Source organism: Cinclus cinclus, chromosome 4 (assembly GCF_963662255.1).
Source record: "Cinclus cinclus chromosome 4, bCinCin1.1, whole genome shotgun sequence".
Taxonomy (NCBI): Eukaryota; Metazoa; Chordata; class Aves; order Passeriformes; family Cinclidae; genus Cinclus; species Cinclus cinclus.
The window spans coordinates 58,084,727-58,096,761 of record NC_085049.1 but is presented as its reverse complement, the minus strand read 5'-3'; the positions used below and the strand labels follow the sequence as shown (position 1 = coordinate 58,096,761).

Below are 12,035 nucleotides of genomic sequence, written 5' to 3'. Positions count from 1 at the left end.
GCAGCCCCCAGCCCTCTCCCCAGTGCCAAGGAGCCCGGTGGCAGCCCCAAAGCAGGGAGCCCCTTTCTCCCCTCCCAGACCAGTAAGCCTTGCTGGGGTGGTGCTTGAGCCCCCTGTGCTGGTGTCCCAGGAGGGAGGGGGGCCCCTGGAAGTCTCCCTGTTGTCCCTGTGCTGGTGCTGTGGCTTGTCCTCACTCCTGGCAGGCTGGCTCCCGAGTCTCATCTTGCCCCACTTCTGTTTTGGGTGGAACTTCCCATACCTGCAGGTGTCCTTGGTATGGTGAGGGTCCTCGCCTTGTCAGACCCAACAGGGAGTGGGAAGGAGAACTCCATCTACTTTGAGTACAATCCAGCCACAGTGGGATGCCAGGGTGCAGGCATCACCTGAACACATCCCCCTTTCCTTATTATTTCTAGCAACCTCACTGTCTGGTCTTATGAGCCTGCATTCCAGGATCTCACCTCCAGCCCCATCCTCCTCCTGCTGCCCTGATTTTTCAAATGTGGCCCCAGAGAAGCTGAGGGAGAATGGCAGAGATTCGCACAGCACTTACTCCCCTGCACCCCTTTCCCTGCCTCTGCTGCCTGTTTGGGCAGGGCTGCCTGAGGGGAGCCAGGTTTCTGAGGCAGAGGGAAGAGGGCACTGTCTACCACCTCCAAACTGGGGGATGGGTCAGCCACCAAGGGAATGGGGGGAAAGGGGCAAACATCTCCCCCAGCGCTGGCCGAGGGGGAAAGAGGGCAGCACTGCCACCGAAGGGAGGAAAAGCAAGAGAAGAAGAGATAGAGGATGGCGGTGGTCAGACGAGCCCTGCCATCCATCCCCCAGTCTTTTAGTACTGAATTGGGCTACTGCCCTTGGTTCTATCCAGTTCCCCTTCTTTAGCTGCTCCTTGCCAGGAACATGGCTGCCGCTGGCCTTGAAACTGGGAGGGTGAAAGAACAGGCTGGTGTTTTCCCTGTGGAGTGCCTGAGAATATGCTGTTTCCACATTGTGTGGTCACCAACATCTCAATATGTGAGTGTGTGTATGTGCACGTGTGTGTGTGTCTGGGGGTGGGGTGGGAGGGTTATTTTGGGGCTCTCATGGTTGCTCAATGCAGTGTTCAGCTTCCAGTGTTCCCCCCTACCCCAAGTCCCACTTTGGGTGACAGCTGCCCCCACCCCTGGGGGAGGCAAATCTGGAAGAAGGGACAGCCCTGCCACCCCCCATCCCCCCAACCCAGGGTCTCTGCCAGTGCTGGGGTGGCTCAGCCCACTGGGAATGACACAATGGGGATGGGGAGCAGCTCTTGTGCCAAGTGGGAACAGTGTGACCTTCGTGCACCCCAAGGAGCTGCCCCCTCTCCCTCGCTCGCGCGCTTTCTCTAATGCACGTTCGTGAAAAGGGCCCCTGACGTGCACCCGTGTTGGGACATTTCTTTTGTAAAGCTGATCGTGAACAATAAACGTGATGTTTTCTGTTCAAGCCTCCTGTGGAGCATGAGCTTGCTGGGAGGATGGACGGGACTGGGCAGCCCAAGATAAGGTGATCTTCCCCAGGGTGCTTAGGGCTGCATCACTAAAGGGAGTTTGCCTGGTCCCACTGCTGGCATTACAGGAATATCATCACAGGGGTTTGGTATTGTTGCCCCAGAAGGGCAGGGGCGGGTATCAGTCTGGCCAGCTTTGATCTACCCCACTGCAGAGCAGTATGGGGTACAGGCTGCTGCCGGTGGGGCATGGGGCTGGGGGTAACTCTTCTCCATGGAGGGAAGCAGAAACAAGTGAGAAATCATGGCCTCTAGGTCAGAGCATGGTAGTGAGGAACTCACATTGAGTATAAATCTAATTAAGTGCTACTAATGAGTTCCTGACCTAGCTAGGCACAAGATGGTTCAGGCAGGGCTCGTGGAGCTCCTACTGCAGAACAATTTGTGACCAGGTCTGCATGGTGCTTTTGCCTCTCAGTGGGTCCTGCTCCTCCTATGAAAGGCACAACTTCTCCAATATTTGGGGGAAATACAATACAAAGCCAGAGGACTGAGTTTTCCCATTGCTGGCATGCTCTCTGAGTCAGAGCTGCCCCTCCTTCCCCCCCCCCCCCCAATTTCTCTTTCTGGAGGGTATCTAATGCCATAAAAGAAAGGTTGGCCCTCTCACCTTCAGCACGTCTTCACGAAGTTGAGGGCTGGGTTTTAGGGAAAAACTATGTGGTTCAGCTGGAACACTGGTTCAAGGGCCTTGCTGAGCTGGAGGCTCACATCCCTATTACTAAGAGGAGACAGTTCAACAGGTGCCATCTGCTCCTGTGCCCAAATAACAGCGGTATAATTGAGATGCACATTTTTTTAGAGAAGGAAATGTCAAAAAACACTGCTTGGATCATAAACTCAGAAGGAAGTTAAATGGGGGGGGGGGGGGGGGGGGGGCGGCGGGGAAAGTGGTCCAGAAAACCTTCTTATCAGAACTGCAAAAGCACTGTGAGAGGGCTCTTGGGGCTGCTGGCCAAGGCAGGAGAAATGTGAGAGGATGAACAAGGATGGAAACAGCCTGGCCGCTGATGTAGGTTACTGGCAAAACACCCATCTCCTCCGGAGCCCGGAAACCCAGCCCGCGTTGAAACTGTGTGTAAATCCTCTCCAGAAAAGCAGAAACGAAGGGGACACAAGAAGATGCTTGATCAGGGCCTTCGGTACTGCCCTCCTCATCCCTGCCAAATGATGCTGGCATGATCCTAATCTCAGCCATGTCCCCAGGATGTAGATCTGCCCCTTCTGGAGCAGGAGAATGGGGGGAGCCTGGTGGCAGAGCCTCTGCAGGATACACTCCTCTTTCCCAGAGGTTCACAGCCAGTTAGGCAGACCTGGGGGCAGACAGGAAAACTTGGTAGGATTTTCCCAAACCTTTTAAAAGCTTCCAGAAAATGCCTCCACATAAGGCTCTTCAGGAAACAAAGGCATTATGGGAGATTAGAAACTGGATGAGAGACACAAATGAAGAGCAGAAATAAATATTTGATTTCCATCCTGCTCTCTGCAGGAAGCAACGTCTGCTTCTTACCCGTCTGAGGAGGAGGAGAGTGAGATGAGACCATTTCTTTTCAGTAAGCCGAGCCTTGCAAAAGCTGCAAACCTGTGACAGGGCTTAAAAGGCAGAGGAGATGACAAATCAATAGCGTTGCTGGCTGCAAGGAGTAATTGCAATGACTTACACACATTGCTTGTTTCTAAATTAACCAGAAGCACTCAGGAGAAGCCCCGTGTCTCTCTAAGGGCAGCAGGTTGGAAAACAACATGTTGTGCACAGAAGAGATGAGGAACAATAAAGTCAGCTTTGAGCAAAAGGGGGGGGGGTAAAGAAGGAAATTTTTAACAGTGGCGTGGAGAAGGTTTTGTGGTTGTGGTAGGTGCTTCAGCTGGTTGGCTGTGCTGTGTCCAAATATCCAGGATAGGAGGGAAGAGGTGGAAAGCTGGGCAGTGAAGGGCACGGCAGTGCAGGTCAGGGGCACTGCTGGCCTGTGGCAGTTCAGCAGGAGCTGGCAGAAGGGGAGATGGTGTGGGAGACAGACGGTGTGATGGATACCACCCACGTGCTGTCCCCTATCTCCCTGCCAAGGGGATGTAAGCACGCTTCTAGGAGAGGAAAGGGACTGCCATTTCCTTTCCTAATCTGCATGACTCGCTGCTGCAGGGCTTTCTGCTAGCCAAGGGCTTAGCTAAATACCTCCCATCCCATTCTCCCAAAGGGTTTTGTCTGGCTGTGAAGAAGACCAAGTCAAACATGGTCTGATGGCTATTAATGATTGTGTTTGAAAAGAAAATGCTGACATTTATGAACCCGTCCAGCCCCTGCCCCTCTTTCCAGAGGGCACCACTGGCTATGCAGGCGCTGCCTTCCTATGGACATGGGCAATCCTGGGACCCTCGACTTCAGAGTGGGCTTTGGGGACCTCCAGTTCTCCCCAATACCTACAACCTCAGCAGAGTTTGCATGTCACGGCTCCCTGCAGTGTGTCAACCTCCTGGTGCCCTCAAACGAGGTCAATCCAGCCAATATTTGTCCCCAGGAGGTGACTTCCAAAGTCCCCATTACCTGCTCTGCACTAGCAATGGGGCACTGCCTAATTGCCTCCTTTCACCTCCCTGTCCTGCTGGGAGCTTCTCTTGCTGCCTCCCAGAGCCAGGAAGGCTCATTAAGCCTTGTGCAGTGCTCACACAGGGAATGCTCCACGATTCCGGAGCATCTGGCACAGGAACAGCCCACGCACGGCTGCTAGTGCTGCAGCAACAGACCTTACTAACAGTAGCTGTAGTTACTAGAGGTAGTAGCTACGGGAGCACGTGGGGCACTGTGTTTCCCAGCAGACCAGGGGATCTGGTTGTCCTGAAGCAAGCTGCCCTGTCCTCTGGCACAGAGGATGAGCTGCTCTCGGGCTGCCACCCATTCCTGCACACCAGCGTCCCCGTCTCTGCCTTCCTGCAGCTCAACAGGGTGGGGGTTCTGATCCCAGAGAAATGTGGCTTCAGCATTCTCAGGGGGCCTCCTGAGAGCTGCCTCCACATCCTGGGGCAGCTGCAGGGTGGACCTCAGTGTGACCCAAGTCCCCAGCCCTGGCCTCTGTTACTACCCAAAGCGGTGTGGAGGCAGTGCCCAGTCCCTGGGCTGTGGCTGACAGGCTGGACAGCAAGCTCCAGCTTTACCACAAAGATAAGATGGGACATGGCACAGCAGAGCCTGTGCTCACAAGGACAATGGGAAAGTCCCAAAACCTGGCCAGAAGCAGGTAAGAAAGGAAAGAAAGAGAGAGAGAAAGAGAGAAAGAAAGAGAGAAAGAAAGAAAGAAAGAAAGAAAGAAAGAAAGAAAGAAAGAAAGAAAGAAAGAAAGAAAGAAAGAAAGAAAAAGAAAGAAAAAGAAAGAAAGAAAAAGAAAGAAAGAAAGAAAGAGAAAGAAAGAAAAAGAAAGAAAGAAAAAGAAAGAAAGAAAGAAAGAGAAAGAAAGAAAAAGAAAGAAAGAAAAAGAAAGAAAGAAAGAAAGAAAAAGAAAGAAAGAGAAAGAAAGAAAGAAAGAGAAAGAAAGAAAGAAAGAAAGAAAGAAAGAAAGAAAGAAAGAAAGAAAGAAAGAAAGAAAGAAAAGTGCTCTCAACCTGATGAAGAGTCAGTCTGCTGTCTGGTCAATGAAGATGACTAAAAGAAAGCATGAGGCAGTATATTTATTACATATATGTATATTTATTACATATATGTATATTTTGCAGTCAATGGTTACTTTTCTGTGCATGTCACTGTGGCTGCAGAAAACAAAGGGATGAAAGGTTTTCCACCTCTAGTGGCAAATAAGGCACGACCAGCCAGAGCAAAGCAACAATTCCAGCTCCCACTGGATCCATGGGGGGTGAACTGAACCCTTGCTCTGGACTTGTTTCACTTTACAGAAGTGTATCTGGTCCACTAGTGTTGGAAACTAAAGATCAAATGATGTGCTGTCTGTACCATCAGAGCCAGCAGCAAAAGGACCAGTACAAATAACCTTTGCTGGCTCTGACTGGCCTGTGGAAACCCTGCACTTGAGGGTCCAGAAACCAACTGCTCACATTTTGTTAAGCCCCAGTAGATGGAGACAGGCTAGCAGAACACTCTCCTTCCTCAGGAGGCATCTCTCTTGCAGCCCCTCTGTATCACCCACCACGATCACAAAGACATTGTTCTTCCTATCTTTGGGCCAACCACAGGTTTTGTTTGGCCATTTTCCTTTAGCTTCTCTCACCTAGGAGCCACTGATGAATAACCCTCACAAGCAGTTCCCGAGGGAAACACCCCCGGCTGTCACATTGATCTGAACCAAAGCCCATTTAATTGAACCCAGAATCACACAGACATGCGTGCTCCCCCTTGCCCCATGCATGGAGGCACATGCACACAAACACACCAGCTCACACTCACTTGCTGCTTGGTAGTAAAAGTGGGTGAACTACACAGGGATTAAAGCAAAAAAAAAAAAAAAAAAAAAGCCACAGCAAGAATATGGTGCTTGAAAGCGCCGTGTCCCTGGAGAGATTAGAGTAGCTGCCTGGAGATAAAGTAATGATGATGGAAAGATCTTCTTCCTCGCAGAGATTCTCTTCCTAATTATCTTGTCTGAAAAGAAAAAAATATGATCTCCCAGCTTTTATCTGTCTCTTGACAATTTTAGCTCTGTGCCTGCCTTGTTGCAAGAGGCCCAAAAGAGGACGGAGAAGGAATTAGCCCAGGAGGTAGGAGAATGAGTGGCACAGGAGGCAGTGCTTCATTTTTGTCACCACCAGCAGCGACAGAAAAGGAAAAGATGAATGATCACTGCGGCTTTGTCTTTGCAAGCCCAAAGGCAGCTTCCCAGCCTCCAGCACTGCTCTGTCAGGCAAAGGACAGCCAGGAGGTCGGATTCACTGCTGAACCTGGGAAAGAGGTAACAAGGTGCTCTCCCTGTGATCACAGGGCACAGCTTGGTGCTACTGTGAGAGAAGAGGACTCCTGAGCTGGCAGGGACAGGAGAGTGCCCAGATTGTTCCTCTCCCAGTCTTTTCCTTCTCAAACAGCTGGAAAGCATATTCTTTCAGCAGGCAGCGAGCAGCAAGAACGTTTCAAACACACACCAGCCAGAAGGACCACGTGAAAAATCAGACCCATGAGCCACTCTGCAAGACAAGGATGGTCACTGATGGAAAACCAGGGATCACACCCAGCAGCTGAAGCTTTGCACAGGAGAAGTCTTTCCCTTGGTATTATCCTGGAGCTTGCTGCTTCTCCACCTGTGTTAATTTCAGATGAATACAACCCTAGACCTCCTTGAAAACTGTTTAAGCCCTGGTTTAGAGGAAACCAGTGTTTGGCTAGCAGGGTGCAGAGACAACAGAGGTTTTGTAGCAAGCCCAGAGCCAAGAAAAACCTCAAAACAAACAGGCATTACAAGCATAAACCTACAGAGGGTGGGAGGGAGGCAATTTTCTCAGTGGGGATGGAAGCTCGTGCTATAGGAGATGTTTGCAAACTCATGATTCATCCCCACAGAACCACTTTCTCTTTCTTTACATTCCTGTTGACATGCAAACATGAGCTGTTGCCTCTCCCACACAAGGAGAACTGTGTCCTGTTCTGGAATCCCCAGTTCAGGAAGGACATTGAGATGCTGGGGCATGTCCAAAGAGGGGCAATGGAGCTGGTGAAGGGTCTGGAGCTCAAATCCTGTGAGGAGCAGCTGAGGGAGCTGGGGTTGTTCAGCCTGGAGAGGAGCAGGCTGAGGGATGACCTGATCCCTCTCCAATTCCCTGAAAGGAGGCTGTGGTCAGGTGGGGGTCAGCTTCTTCTTCCAAGCAACCGGCCAGTACAAGAGGACACAGTCACAAGCAGCACCGGGGAGATTCAGGCTGGACATCAGCAGGAACTTTTTCACATTAGACATTGGGATGGGCTGCCCAGGGAGGTGGTGGATTCACCGTCCCTGGAGGTGTTTAAGGAAAGACTGGACGTGGCTCTTAGTGCCGTGATCTGGTTGACATGATGGTGTTCGATCTCAGAAGTCTTTCCTAACCTGGTTCTGTGATTAAAAAAAACCGACAAAATTGTCCCAAATCGCTCCTTGTTTTTATATTTATCCTTGTTGCTTAAATGAAAAAAATAACTAGAACTAGGCTCGTAAGGTGTTTTAAATCAGAAAAATATTAAGCTGCCACACGCCGGATTGGGGACGGGGGAAGGCGGCACAGCACAGGCACTCCGCGGCCACCCCACTGCCGCCTGCGCCCCAAGGCCCCCCGCGCCAGCCGGCAGGCAGCCAGCCAATCAGAAGCGTCAGGCGGTGCACCTCGTCCAATGGGCGCCGAGGAGGGCGGGACTTCCGGTACCGGTTGCCATGACAAGCGCGGCTTTTCCTTAGCAACAGCGCTGGGCCGCGGCGGCCGAGCAGGTGAGGCCGCGGTCCCGCCGCTCCGCGGTCCCGCCCAGCGCCGTTGGCCGAGCTCTTCCTCCGCGGGGACGAGGGCGGCGGACCGGCGTGGCGTGGCGTGGCGTGGCGTGGCTGCTTCGGGTGTGCAGTCCGCTCGGGCCGCGTTCCGCTGCCTCACGCCCTCGGGCTGTGGCCGCGGGCACATCCCGGGCTGGGGGTGGGTATTGAAGTGGCTCCCGGGGATGGTGCCGGCCAGGCGGGGGTTCTGTCCTGCGGAGGTCGTGATTTGGGACGCCTGCGGGTCCCACGGCCCCCATGTGCGGGTTGGTGGTCTGAGTCGGTGCTTTAGCCAACAGCTCATTTGTGTACGTGGCACAAATGATTGGTGTGTCGCCTGACGCCGTGTTGGTTTCCTTTTAATGTGGGCTCACCCTTGCTCCTCCTGGATAGGAGAGGAGGATGCTTTGTTGTAGGAGAAATAACCAGCGGCAGGACCGCGGTGCACTGCTCTGAATCCCTCGGTGCTGTGTCTCTGTGCTGCCTGGGTAGAGGCAGGCTGGTACTGAGGCCCTGAGGCACGTCCAGAGTTTTCCCATATGGCCCTCCCCAGCTCACAAATGCTCAGGGACCTGAGGCGCACGTTCACAAACGAGACCAAGATGTTCCTGTTAAACATTTCTGTCCAGACAAGTACGCAGATTTTGTGCCTAAAATACTCCTACCCTTCTCTTGTCATGTGCAGTTTGAAACTCTTGCAGAAAACAGTGTCCTGGGAAAATCCTTTTGGAATTAATCAAGAGTAGTAGCAGCTGATATATTGTTCTCTTGTCCTCTCTTGAAAGCTGTACCTTGGCTCAGCTCTTCCCTCAAGCTCCAGTGGTGCTTCTGGGAAGTGCTGTGCTTCTCACTTATGGAAAAAGAAATGGTTTAATAATTTGTTTGCATTAATGGTGTATGAGCTAAGACTCTCAGTGGGGTGTGAAGGTGGTGTTGAGGAAATGGCAAGTGAGATAGCATGATATTCTCATAACAGTTTCATTTGCCTTCAGTTTTAATTGAAAGCCATCTGTCTCTTGCCCATGTTTTTTTTTTTTTGTTGTTGTTGAAGCAGTGTCCTCTAGGCCAAGGAGTGACTTGTCCTGCTGAAGAGAGGAACACAGAGCCCTGTTTCTCTCAGCTGGCTGTGCCACAGCACTTTGCTGAACTCCAGGTAGCCCCTCCACTCTTTCCTGGCGTCTCTGTGGAAGGATCATGGAAGAAACTGAGGAGGAAAAAAAGGATGAGGCTGATTATAAAAGACTTCACAGTTTTCCTCTGATAAGGGTAAGGAGGGGGTTGGATTACACATTTACTAGTGTCAGAGATATGAAAATCCGCCTTCATTCTTACTGTCCTTCTCCTGCTGAGTAGCTACTGTGAGAACATACGTACTGCTGGTCCTGTGGAGAGATCCTGGTTGTCACTGCTGCTTTCTCCCTGTCCCTGACCTCTCCTGGGGAAATCCAATAGCATCGGTGTCCCCCATGTCAGCCAGAGTAAGCCTGGGGCAAAGTGGTCCATCAAACAGATTGAGAGCACACTGCTTTTGGAGCCCCCTCTTGTGTTTTGGATGCAACTTGCTTTTTGTCCTAGAGAAGCTGGAGCAGAAGATTATTCTAGCCAGCCAGATAGCAGAAGAAAAGGCTGTGTAATTCAGGCTTCATTGTTACTCATATAGCAATAATGAAGGAGTGTGTTTGAAACAGTGTTAGTGTGCTTTCCCCTTATCTTATAGCAGAAAAACTGGCAAGTGTCTTGATCTCTTCCTTTAAGCTGTGCTTCTTACACAGTGCTAGTTTTCATGTAGGTAGGGAAGAATTCCTCATTGGATGGAGGAATGGTTCACTTATAATTCAATAAACCATTTTCATATTTACTACATCTATTTTTCTGCTTAGTTTTCTTGTGTGTTTGCCTTTTCCAGCACTCGGACATGCCGGAGGAGATGCGTGTAGAGACCATGGAGCTGTGTGTCACAGCATGTGAGAAGCATGCCACCAACAACGAGGTACCAGCCACCTCCCAAAATGGGCAGCCTGCTGATACTGCAGCTCAGGGAACCTGCAGGAGCAGAGGTGGGGGTATAGGGCAGAGCAGAGTCAGGTCCTGGCATTCTATTACTCTCTCTCTCTCTGAGCTAGGGTAGAAGGAGGAAAAGAGCTTGGCTAGATCTCAGATTCACTTCTCTTGGTCTGCAAGATCTATAACAGCACATTGCAGAGATTAGTAGTGATGCTGGCTCCCAAATCTTATCTCCTTGCTTATTCTGCCTTCCTGAGATATGCTCCCACTCTGTACATAAAATGCCCTGTGTCCTGGGGGCTTGGTTCAGAAATGCATGGAGTCTCTTGTTTTGGAGATGAGTACATAGAAGTCTGTTAAGTGTTCCCTCTTGGCTTTAGGACCAACAATCAAGGGAAAAAATACCGTGCTTCATGGGTAGGGCTTCACCTGTCACTGAAAAATCTTCCTCTCGCCTTCTTTTGGTTCAAGCAGGGTGTGATCTGGGAGAAGTAAGCCTTTTAAAAGTCAGCCTACTTTCAGTGTTTCAGTAATTAGCTGGAGAAAAAAAATGGACTGCTGTAAAAATAGCTGCAGCTTAGTGACATGAATCTGCTCTCATGGTCACCACAACCAGCATAACTCCAGCAGCATCTAAAGCAGAACTCTTGCTTCAGACTGTACAAACAACAGAAGTGATGCAGTTCTTTAATTTTTCCTAGCTGCTGTGCTGGAGGCTGCTGAGACCAGTTCTACCCTTGGCTTTACCTCTGGGGAGCTCCCAGTTCCTGCGGTGCAGCTGCTATGCCTGTTGCCTATGGCTTGAGTAGTCTTAAAGGCAGAAGATGAGGGGGATGTTTGCATAAAACCTTCCTGGTTGCTTTGTCTTACCCTATGCTCTCTTCCTTAACCTTCTCCAGAGTGCTGCCAAAATGATCAAAGAGACGATGGACAAGAAATTTGGGTCCTCCTGGCATGTGGTGATTGGGGAAGGTTTTGGCTTTGAGATCACTCATGAGGTGAAGAACCTGCTGTACATGTTCTTCGGTGGCAGCCTGGCCGTGTGTGTCTGGAAGTGCTCCTGACCCCTGGCCAGGTCCCAGACTTACTGAACACAAGAGATTTCTTCTTGCTCTTGACAAGCTTTGTATGATCTGGAGGTGGGGCTCTATTTTTAATACTTAAATGTCAAGATTTCTTTTTTCATACTGACGTAACAGTTCTGTGGGATACATAAAGTTGGTGCATGTGTGTGTATAAACTTGCTAAACTGTCCTGTCCTTGCTTGTGGGATTTCTCATCTGTCTGTGGCTCTTTCCTTGGTGTTTGAGCTGGAGCAGGAGGGAAGTAAGGAATAGGTAATCTCACAACACACTGCACATCACCACTAGCAGGGGAAAGCAAAAGTAAAAGCAAAAAGGTGCCATCTAGCCCTATGGTGTTTTTAATTCCCATTTGTTCCACATAGTTTTCTTCTCTCCTTTGCTTTCTCTGCTACCATGCAGTATGGCTCTGACCAGCACCTGTCTTTCCTCTCTCTGGATGCTGCTTATACATTCTTCCTCCCTTCTGAGATGTCTGTGCAGACCTGATAACACCAAGGGTCTCTCTTCAGGCTGTCTATGGAGGTGTGAGCCACAGGGAAACAGTCCCAGATTGCCCTTCCCTGCTGTTTTGGGAGGGTACAACAGCTGAGCTGCCTGGGTGTAGGAGGTTGCTATGCAAACTGCCCCCTCCTTTCTCACCCACAGCTCACTGAGACAGCATGAAAACACAGGCAGCTGATGATGCCTGGGGAGTGGGTGAGAGCTCTTTTTAAGGCTCAAATGCCTCCCTGTCAGTTCCTGGGGGTGTTGCAAGTGCTGTGTACTTTGAGCATCTTGTTTGGAGGTTGACAGAGGAAGGATGCTCCATGTGAAATATAACTTGGTCATCAGAAACCTAATGTCTTTCTGGACTTGCATTCTTTTAGCCTGTTTCATTTTTTTAAAGCTGTTGGTGTTGGAGGATTGAATGAGCGTAACTATGTTACGTATATGGCTTATTTATAAAACCTGGGGAACTGTGTTTTTACAATAAAAGTTCAGTAAAATGTC

At 50.4% G+C, this 12,035-nt stretch overlaps 1 protein-coding gene across 2 annotated transcripts; it reads left to right on the top strand.

Annotated features, from left to right (window-relative positions):
* Window positions 1–7,882: 7,882 nt before the first annotated feature.
* DNAL4 (dynein axonemal light chain 4) lies at window positions 7,883–12,035 on the top strand. 2 transcript variants are annotated; one of them, XM_062491345.1, is made up of 4 exons: window positions 7,883–7,920; window positions 9,011–9,222; window positions 9,863–9,946; window positions 10,860–12,035. In XM_062491345.1, the coding sequence occupies exons 2-4, from the start codon at window positions 9,151–9,153 to the stop codon at window positions 11,022–11,024; spliced, it is 321 nt and encodes a 106-aa protein (XP_062347329.1). In that variant the 5' UTR covers window positions 7,883–7,920; window positions 9,011–9,150; the 3' UTR covers window positions 11,025–12,035. The 2 variants fall into 2 exon arrangements, with proteins under 2 accessions (XP_062347329.1, XP_062347328.1); XM_062491344.1 differs by lacking the exon at window positions 7,883–7,920 and adding an exon at window positions 8,022–8,116.